This window comes from Malurus melanocephalus, unplaced genomic scaffold, assembly GCF_030028575.1.
Source record: "Malurus melanocephalus ecotype Western Australia unplaced genomic scaffold, MMel_1.1 scaffold_75, whole genome shotgun sequence".
NCBI lineage: Eukaryota > Metazoa > Chordata > Aves > Passeriformes > Maluridae > Malurus > Malurus melanocephalus.
The window spans coordinates 1858666-1868560 of NW_026623307.1; the positions used below are offsets into that span (position 1 = coordinate 1858666).

Consider the following 9895-nt stretch of genomic DNA (forward strand, 5'->3'; position numbering starts at 1 on the left):
TGGTGATGTCTGGCTGGTTGGGATGCCCAAGCCTGGGATTCATGATTCCCTCTGCTTTAGCATGTGCCCCATGAAAGCTCTGCTGCCACACCTGATCTTGTGTTTATTGTGCCAGGGTACATGAGGATGGCAGTGAATGTTTGGGTGCAAGGACGCGTGTGGAGGCACAGCACGTGTGTCTGTCTGTAGTGTCTGTCGGTGTACATGTGATGTACATGTGTGCCGCTGCCTGTGCAGGTGATGCTGTGTCTTGCAGCTGCAGAAGGCACCATGCCCGGGCCATGCCCAGCACCCCAGCCCAGGAGCCTCAGCAGCCCCAGGCGGTAGGGCTGTGCCCACAGCCAGCCCACAGCACCCACAGGACAAGACGGTAGGTCCCACACCGGTGCCATGGCAAACTGGGCCCTTTGTCACATGTAGCACAGCACCCAGTACGTGCTGTCCCTCCCCTGCACCCAGGAGACCCACAGTCCCCTCTGAGCACTCAGGGATGTGCTGGCATGGGGGGGTGAGTGTAGTAGGACACCCCTGAGCACGCCAGGCAGGACGGCCACAGGGGGGTGAGGGTACACAGCCACTGCAGGGGGCCACCGTGGGAATTGCTGGGCTATAAATCTCCGTGCTGGGCCCCCCCGTGGCAGAGCAGCTCACGATATTTATGTTGGGGATTTATCTGCAATGCAGTTTAATATTCCCGGACCTTGGTGAGTGTGTTTGAACGCACGGCCCCCTCCCCGTGCCACCCTGTGCCACCCCCGTGCCCACCCTCTCAGCCGGAGCCTTCCAGGCTCTGTCTTCTGCTCACGCACAGTCCTGTCCCCTTGCACCCACCCTGGCAGAACGGGATCAGGACGGGACCGGGACGGGACGAGCCCTCCAGGGTGCCMGGGCAGGGAGGGGGTGCCGCGCCGCCGGGATGCTCCTGGCACAGACCGTCGGCTGTGCCCATCCGTGCCCCTCGTAGGTCCGTCTGCCGGGGGGTGGCGGCAGGGTCCCCGGACGGGGAATGCCATGCAGACTGGCACTGCCAGCCCTGTGCCAACCCCTCCGGGTGGAGTGGCCCAGGGACCCCTCTGCCCTGCCTCCCCGCCGGCGGGGATGAGGTAAGGCTGGCGGGTGGCACAAGGCTGCTCTATTTGCATAATAATCTCGTTAATGGAGCCTGGCCTGCGGGAGAGCCGGGCTGGAGACACCACCCCCTCCCCGCCCCGCCGCCTCCCTCCGGCCCCGCCGCTCCGCCAGCCGCGGCGCGGGGCGCGGAGCGGAGCGCGGGGCGCGCAGCCGGACGGGCGGCGCGGGGCCGGCCAGCCCCCGGCAGCCTCCTGACACCACCCGAGAGAGCCGGTGAGCACCCCCAGGGCCCCCGAGCATCCCGGACAGCGTCCCCACAGCATCCCGGGAGCATCCCTCAAGTATCTCGGTGAGCAAACGACGAGACACACCGGAGCATCCGCGGACTTCCCGGGCAGCAGAACGAAGAACATCCCCTCAGCATCCCCCGAGTACCTCGGTGAGCACCCCGCGAGCAGCCCGGGGAGCAGTCCCCGAGCCTGCCGGCGAGCACTCCGCGAGCGTCCCCCCGAATATCCCGGGCATCATCCCGGGGAGCTCTTCCCRAGCATCCCTCGAGTAACCCTCGAGCATGCCCCCGAGCACCACAGGCATCATCCCGCGAGCATCTCCCTGGCACTTCCCGAACATTTCCCTACCATCCCGGCAAGCACCTTCCCGAACATCCTGGGCAGCATCCTCCGAGCATCGCGGGCTGCATCCCCCGTGAATCCCGGGCAGCATTCCCAGGACACCCCCGAGCATCCCCTGAGCATCTTGGGCAGCGTACTGAGCAGCATTCCCCGAGCTTCCTGGGCAGCCCCCTGGCCCCCCCGCTCCCTGCCGTGCCTGCTGCCGTCCCCGCTAACTTTCCGACGCAGCAGCTCCCTGGCACGGGCATTGCCGGGCTGCTGCGCTGGGGCACAACTTTGCCCAAGTTGCGGAATGAACGGCGGTGCGGGTCGCGGGGGAGCTCCGCTGCGGGAATCCTGGCCAGCTCCCGAGGAGYTCTTTGTCCCCAACCCGTCCTCCTCCACCTGCAAACCCGGATCCCATTCTGCACTAAGCAAGACGCRAGGTCTTCTTTTGAAGCCCCCCCCAAGCCATTTATGTCCCCACCCTCCTTTCCCCATGGCAGACCCCCCCTCCTCCCAGCATGTCACCCCCGACAGACACCCCTGCCYGTCGGGCACCAGCCAGTGGAGCGGGGTTGGGTGGACGCTGATGGTGATTGTGGGGGAATGCTGTGGGGTGTCCACGGGGTCAGGGCTCCCCCCAGACTGGAATTAACTTGGCTCACGCATCACACACCGCACCACAATTTGACACAACGCAATGCAACACGGCGCACCACCACCCCACACAGCACAATGCAACGCCAGCCATCACAGCGCTGCGCCATGCAACCCAACGCGGGGCCACAAAACCTGACCCAGCCCACAGCACCCCAACCCAACACCTCCCCTCACAAATCTCCCCAAAGCCCCTCTTCCCCAAGCTGCTCACCCCATCCGTACCCACCCAGAGGGACTGGCAGCCCTGTGCACCCCCTGGCTGGGGAGGTTTCTCATGGTGCTGTYTGAGGATGGGTTCATGGATCGCCCCAGAGATCCACCAGTGTGGGAGCTCTGGCTGGAGTGCTGTGTGGGTGTGGGGGGATGTGAGATTAGCTGTGCCAGGGGCTGAAACCTGCCTGGAATCCTGCAGGCAGGACCCTGCCCTGCATCAAAGGAACTGACAGAGGGGCAAGCCACGGGGTGGAGGTACCACCAAGGTACCACCAAGCTCCTGGCGCTATGGACAGTCCCAGTGGCCGCAGCGGGGCGTTCATGGGGATGGATATGCAGACAGCAATGACGACAAGAAGCAACCCCCCCGCCCTTGCTCCTCCCAAAACCCCCCCTCATCCATCTCCTCTGCCTTCTCCAGGAGGTTCCTGACTCACCCGGACATCCTCCACCACCTCCCTGTGGCAGGCAGGGCTCCAGCATGAACTGTAGGATGCCTGAGCCTGCTCTCCATCTCCCCTGAGCCCCCCGTGCTGTGCTGCTGGCGGGGAGCCCCATCCCCGGCCATGGAGAAGACCTACTCGTTGACAGCACACTATGATGAGTTTCAGGAGGTGAAGTACGTGAGCAAGTACCAGAGCGGGACCCTGCCCAACGGCTTCGCCCTSCAGCTGGGCGCGGGGGCCAAGAAGCGCCGTGGCGGGCTGCCGCGCTGGAGCCGCCGGGAGGTCTGTCTGCTCTCGGGGCTGGTCTTTGCCGCGGGGCTCTGCGTCATCTTGACGTGCATGTTGGTCCTCAAGTACCTGGCGGCCGAAGGGGACAGCTACTGCCTGGAGGGGTGCCAGGAGAAGAAGGCGTTCCTGCGGGCATCCCGCTTCCTCAGCGCCAACATGGATGCTACCATCGACCCTTGCCAGGATTTCTACTCCTTCGCCTGTGGCGGYTGGCTCCGGCGGCACGGCATCCCGGAGGACAAGCTGGTGTACGGCACCATCGGGGCCATCGCCGAGCAGAACGAGGCCAAGCTGCGGGCGCTGCTGAGCCGCCCCGTGCGGCGCCGAGCCCGCGCCTCGGCCGAGAGGAAGGTCAAGGAGTTTTTCCGCTCCTGCCTGGACCGAGCTGAGATTGATCGGCTCGGCCCCCGGCCCATGCTGGAGGTCATCGGGGAGTGCGGTGGCTGGGACGCCCCTCCGGAGCGCAGGGACATCAACGAGCTGCTCTACAAGACACAGGGGGTGTACAGCGCTGCCGTGCTCTTCTCCCTCACCGTCAGCCTGGACGAGAGGAACACTTCCCGCTACGTTATCCGGGTGAGGGCCCCGTGCCCCTGCAGCTGCCCCCTGACCCCACCAGTGCCATCGACACGTGCCTGATGTCGCTGTCCTTGTTGCAGTGGCGCTGGTGACCGCCCAGTTGTGTGCTTGGCTGTAGCGGACGGCTGGGCTGGGGACCCCTCATGTCCCTGGGGACATTCCTGTCTTCCCATCATGGGACCCCTGTGTCAGGCTACACTGGGGTGAGGGTGGCACCTCTGGGACAGGGCTGGGGACATGGGCAGGGGGGTGTACAGAGTGAGGCAGTGGCACCTSCCTGGGTACAGAGGACAACCCAGCAGGGCATTGGAATCTCCAGAGTGCTGGCAGTCAAGCCCCTCACTTTGGCATCGTGGCTGCCATTTGTGCACAGGGGCCAAGCCCCAGGCAGAGGCAGGGAGATGCCCACCAACCTCCACAGCACTCTGCCAGGGTGCCAGGGCATTTGCCCATGGCTTTCTCAGTCTTTCTCACCCCTGCCAGCCCATGTCCYWCKCCCTGTGGYGYCACGAGGGTACAAGTGGACTTTATSTGGGTGGCCAAACCTCTTGGTGGATGCGGGGTTCAGTGGTGGGCATGGTGGGAGCAGAGGAAGGGCACATGGTGGCCAAGGTGGGCTCGGTGATGGGCACGGAGGTGGGCACAGCAGGGACAGGGTGTGCACGATGATGGCGTGGTGGGGACGAGGTGGTGGTGACAGTGAGGGCACWGGGGGGACAYAGTGGGGGGGACGAGCCGCCCCGTTCCCTGTGAGACGGTGGGGCTGGAAGGTGTGAGTGTGAGTGGGTGTGCGGGGCCAGGGCGGCGCTGCGGGCTCCGGTCCGCGCGTTTGTGACACTAGAGGGAGCGTGTGTCCCAGGGAAAGGGTGGGCGGGCGGAGCGGGGACCGGGAGCGTGTGGCGTGGGACACCGTGGGCATGGGGGGAGATGGGTGTGAGAGCCAGGGCCGGGGGTCAGGGTTTGGGGTGTCGGGGGGTGTGATTGGGGGTGGGTGTGAGTGGACACGGTGCGTGAGGGGGCTGGGGATGTGTGCGAGGACTGCGGGTTCCGGCATCTGTCTGGGAAAGCAAAGCGGGCAGGGGTGATGAGGGAGAGGGGAGGAAGGCTGGGAGTGTCCGTGGGTGAGCGGGCAGCGCTGTGGCTGTGTGAGTGGGACATGGGGGGGTTGAGAGAGACAGGGATGGGGTTGATGAATGTTTCTGTGTGTGTGTGTGTGAGTGGAGAGGGGTAAGATGGATGGTGCGTGTTGGGGATGTGAGCACTCGCAGGTGTGTCCTAGGGTGAGTTACCTGTGCCTGTGCGCGTGTGTGAGTGGGCACAGATACACGGGTGTGCTCGGGTGTGTGCGTGGGTAGAGCAGTGCCTGTGGCTGCAGGATGGCGGGGCTGTCCGTGCAGCTCCCCGTGCAGGCTGCAGCACGGGGCTGGGGCCGGCATGTGGCAGCTGGGAGGACACCAGGGGGCGGGGATGGGGCAGAGTGTGCTGGCAGCACCTGTGGGGCAGCCTGTGTGCCAGTCAGGCCATGGAGCAGGGGCTTGCCCTGTGCCCAGCACCCTCAGCCCGTTGCACGCTCCTGTGGCAGCTCCAGCAGTCCCTAASAGGAGGGAAACTGAGGCACCGACGTGCCCATGCCTGGGGCTGCCAGCACACGGCCACCCTTCGGCTSTGAGGGCGCATGGGGCACTCTGCAATATGGGGAAGGTGAGGGGTGCCTGGCTCAGCACAGCCCCCCTCCCTCTGCTCACCCACTGCCCCCATTTCTTGCCCYCAGATCGACCAGGACGGGCTGACCCTGCCCGAACGGACCCTCTACCTGGGGCAGGATGAGGAGAGCGAGAAGGTGAGGGGGACACATCGATGCCTTGGGGACACCAAGAGAGGGATCAGCACCCARCATGAGTGGCAGACAGAGGGCACCCCACTGCCAGCAGTACTGGGGACTGGGGTGCCACAGGRCAGCGGGGGTGGCACTGAGTGTCCCTTCCCTCTGCACAGATCCTGGCCGCGTACCGAGTGTTCATGGAGCGACTGCTCACCCTCCTGGGCGCCGAGCACGTGGAGCAGAAAGCCCAGGAGATCCTGCAGCTGGAGCAGCACCTCGCCAATGTGAGGGGGATGCGCGCCATGAACTTTGGGGTGCCCCTGTCCAACCCTGGGACATCCCAGTCATAGATTTTTGGCGACCTCCATTTCTGCACCTGAGCAATCCCATTCCAATCCCTCCCTGGGGACCTCTACCTCCAGCCCCTGGGGACTCTCATACCTGGAACTTGGGGATCTCAGACTCCTCAGGACCTCATGRCAGAGCCTCAGCGACCCAGCCCCACATCCCAGTCCCAGCCCTTACAACAACCACTCCAGTCCTGCATTTGCTCTTTGTGAATCCACTGCAGGCCCTTGTGACTCCACACCCAGGTCTTGGGGACCCTAGTCTGTACCTGGAGGAACCYCATCCCTCAGATACCCCAATTCTGTGGGGACCTTATGACCAGCCCTCAGGTTCCCACTGGCAGCAGGAGGTTTCTGGGGCAGGGAGTGGGAAGCATGTGGGTCAGTAGTCCCTCTTGCCCCAGAGCTGTGCCCCAYCCCAGTGTCCTGTCCCTCAAGGTGGGCATGGGGTGGTGACAGCCATGCCCACCCTGCGCAGATCACGGTGTCCGAGTACGATGACGTGCGGAGGGACGTTGGCAGCATGTACCACAAAGTGACGCTGGCCGAGCTGCAGCGCATCACTCCCACGGTGAGTACCCCCRGTGCCAGCCTGTCACCCCTGTCCCCCACCTGCCTGTGCCCCCTGCCCCATGCCCTCAATGCCCACCCCACCCAGGAAAGTCCACTTGAGGATGATGAATCCACCCTGCGCTTTTCTGTGTGGGAAGGGGTGGTGGGAGGGTGGAAAGCCTGGAGGGAGTCCCCTGACCATGCCCACCCTGGCAGCTCAAGTGGAAGCGCTTGCTGGACCGTATCTTCCATGACAACTTCTCGGAGGAGGAGGAGGTGGTGCTGCTRGCCACCGACTACATGCACAAAGTGTCCGACCTCATTCGTGTGACACCCAGCAGGTGAGGGGAGCTGGCACCCTGTGACAGGAACATCCCACCATCACCCTCCTTCTGGGAAGGCTGGGCAGGGCATAGGAAACCTGAGAAAGTTTGTGGGAAAAGGCACTGTTGTGAGCCCCACAGTCCTGAGCACCTGGTGAGCCCCCCGTGCTAACCGTCACCAGCCTCATCACACATCAGGGAGGGACACGGTGGCACACTGTCCCTGTGCCCCGCTGTGTCCCAGAGCAGGGGTGTCCCCATCCTGGCGCATGCTTTCAGCCTCCCCTGTGCCTGGGGACGTGCTGGGCGCTGATCCTGCCCCTGTCACAGGATCCTTCACAATTACATGCTGTGGCGCATCGTGGTGGTGCTGAGCGAGCACCTCTCCACCCCCTTCCGCGACGCCATCCACGAGCTCTCCAAGGAGATGGAGGGRAATGAGAAGCAGCTGGAGCCGGGTAAGATCTGCCTGAGCCAGGCCAACAAGCACTTCGGCATGGCCCTGGGCGCTCTCTTCGTTGAGGAGCACTTCTCCTCTGCCAGCAAAGCCAAGGTAGGTGATGCTGCCTATGGGCATGAAGACACCACGATGTCCCATCACCTCTGCCAAAGTGCCTGCTGGCCCCCAAGGGCTGCGTGGCTGGTGGTGGATGGTGAGGATGCTGTGCCAGCACCATGGTGACCCACTGYAGGTGCAGCAGCTGGTGGAGGACATCAAATACATCCTTGACCAGCGCCTGGATGAGCTGGACTGGATGGATGAGGAGACACGGAGAGCGGCCAGGGCCAAGGTACAGTCCTTAGCATGCATTCCTGTCCTTGCCCCCATCACCAGCTCAGGGAACAGGGGATGGGGGCCTGAACCCACCACTCATTTTGCCCACAGCTCCGGTATATGATGGTGATGATTGGGTACCCTGATTTCCTCCTGAAGCCAGAGGCCATCGACAAGGAGTATGAGGCAAGGGATAGCCCAGGAGCACATGAGGGCCTGGGCACATGATGGGGGGAGATGGTCTGTGGAGAGGTCACCCCAAAATAAGCCCCTCCTGGTGCTCAGTGTTGGCAGGGCTCCCCACACGGGCAGTGCCATCCAGTCCCTGGGCTCTGGGATGGTGTCTCCTTCCCCACATCACAGCCCCCAGAGCTCAGCCCCATCCTCAGCAAGGGCTGGGGGTGCCAGCACGGCCCAGGGACCCCACAGAGCTGACAAAGAAGCAGCTGCCCCTGTGGCACACAGCATGGGACATGAGAACATTTGTGACACACCCACACAGTCCCACACTCTCTGTCACCAAGGCTCACAGGGTGGAAGGACCCCACAGCCCTGCTCTCCACTCTCAGGGCTGGYTTGTCCCCTGATATGGCTGTGTCCCCTGCAGTTTGAGGTGGACGAGAAGACATACTTCAAGAACATCCTCAACAGCATCGCCTTCAGCATCAGGCTCTCGGTGAAGAAGATCCGGCAGGAGGTGGACAAGTCCACGTGGGTATCCCCTGCCCTGGGGGCACAGGGAGTGACACACCATGGCCCCACCAATGCCCCCTGTCCCCATGCCTGGATGCACCCCACAGGGTGTAGGCAGAAGGGCACAGGGAGGCCAGGAGTGTCCCCCTGTTCCCCAGCTGTGCAAGGGGGTGGCACTTCCATGTCCCTTGGTGTCCCTCAGCCCAACATTGCTGTCTCTCCTTGCAGGTGGCTGCTGCCTCCCCAGGCTCTGAACGCCTACTACCTGCCCAACAAGAACCAGATGGGTGAGCACTGCCTGTCCCTGGGACAGGAGCGGGCAGGATCTGGGATGGGGACATGGCCCAGGATCCCCTGGCGCTGGGTGATGCTGCGGGTGGGTACAGGGCAGGGTAACCCCCAAGTGCAATGTTCTCCTGTGTCCCCAGTGTTCCCCGCTGGCATCCTGCAGCCCACCCTCTACGACCCCGAGTTCCCGCAGTGAGTGGGGGAATGGGGGATGGTCAGGGGTTTGCCATGTCCTGGGGTCACCCCCATCCCTGCCAGCACCGTGCTCTCCACCCTGCCACCTCTGTTCCCCACCCCACAGGTCCCTGAACTATGGGGGGATTGGCACCATCATTGGGCACGAGYTGACCCACGGCTACGATGACTGGGGTGAGTGTCCCCTCCACGTCCCTCCAGRATGTGAGGTGGGTGGGCTGGGACAGCCAGGCAGGACTCCTGRGTCCCCTGGGGCTATGGGAGGTGGCGATTGCCTTGGCAGGGGGACAGTATGACCGGCATGGGAACCTGGTGCACTGGTGGACGGAGCGGTCGTACAGCAAGTTCCTGAAGAAGGCGCAGTGCATCGTCAACCTCTACGACAACTTCACCGTCTACAACCAGAGGGTGAGACCCCCTCACTGCCGGGCAATGCCCAGCAGGGCACACACTGCCCCACGCTGCTGCTCCATCGCTGGGGCTGGCTGCCTGCAGGGGAACTGACTCTGCCCTGCCCAGCCCAAGAGAGACCCAGCAACTCATCTCAGCCTGGAAATTCCTCGGTGCCAGGATGGGGACGGGAAGGTGCCTGGCTGGGGGACACCTCTGCTCACCCCATCATTTCTGCTCTCTTGTCAGGTGAACGGCAAACACACACTGGGGGAGAACATCGCTGACATGGGAGGGCTCAAACTCGCCTACTACGTAAGTGTCCCCCTACCCTGAGTGTCACAGCCATGGGGCAGCTGCTGACACCATCCCATTGAATGGGGAGGGGATCCCCCAGCCCCTCCTTGCYCCCTGCAGCAGGGGGTGGGCATCATCCTGGTTGCTGGGGGCTTGGGGGTGGGTTCAGGGCGGGTTTGGGGGAGTGCCCAGGCCATGCTGAGGGCACCCCTTGTTCTCCAGGCCTACCAGAAGTGGGTGCGGGAGCACGGCCCCGAGCACCCCCTGCACCACATGAAATACACACAYGACCAGCTCTTCTTCATCGCCTTTGCCCAGGTGAGCCCCCATCGTCCTCACATG

General features: G+C 63.8%; 1 protein-coding gene across 1 annotated transcript in view; it reads left to right on the forward strand.

The window, feature by feature from the left end:
- Positions 1–1241: 1241 nt before the first annotated feature.
- ECEL1 (endothelin converting enzyme like 1) overlaps positions 1242–9895 on the forward strand; it is a 9650-nt gene continuing 996 nt past the window's right edge. The window contains exons 1-16 of the mRNA XM_057367163.1: positions 1242–1510; positions 2980–3868; positions 5643–5711; positions 5867–5977; positions 6519–6611; positions 6809–6933; positions 7246–7468; positions 7608–7706; positions 7802–7876; positions 8298–8401; positions 8612–8670; positions 8812–8863; positions 8973–9040; positions 9150–9274; positions 9506–9571; positions 9776–9871. Coding sequence (XP_057223146.1) covers positions 3125–3868; positions 5643–5711; positions 5867–5977; positions 6519–6611; positions 6809–6933; positions 7246–7468; positions 7608–7706; positions 7802–7876; positions 8298–8401; positions 8612–8670; positions 8812–8863; positions 8973–9040; positions 9150–9274; positions 9506–9571; positions 9776–9871 — 2109 coding nt within the window. The 5' untranslated portion in view covers positions 1242–1510; positions 2980–3124. The remainder of the gene's footprint in view (positions 1511–2979; positions 3869–5642; positions 5712–5866; positions 5978–6518; positions 6612–6808; positions 6934–7245; positions 7469–7607; positions 7707–7801; positions 7877–8297; positions 8402–8611; positions 8671–8811; positions 8864–8972; positions 9041–9149; positions 9275–9505; positions 9572–9775; positions 9872–9895) is intronic.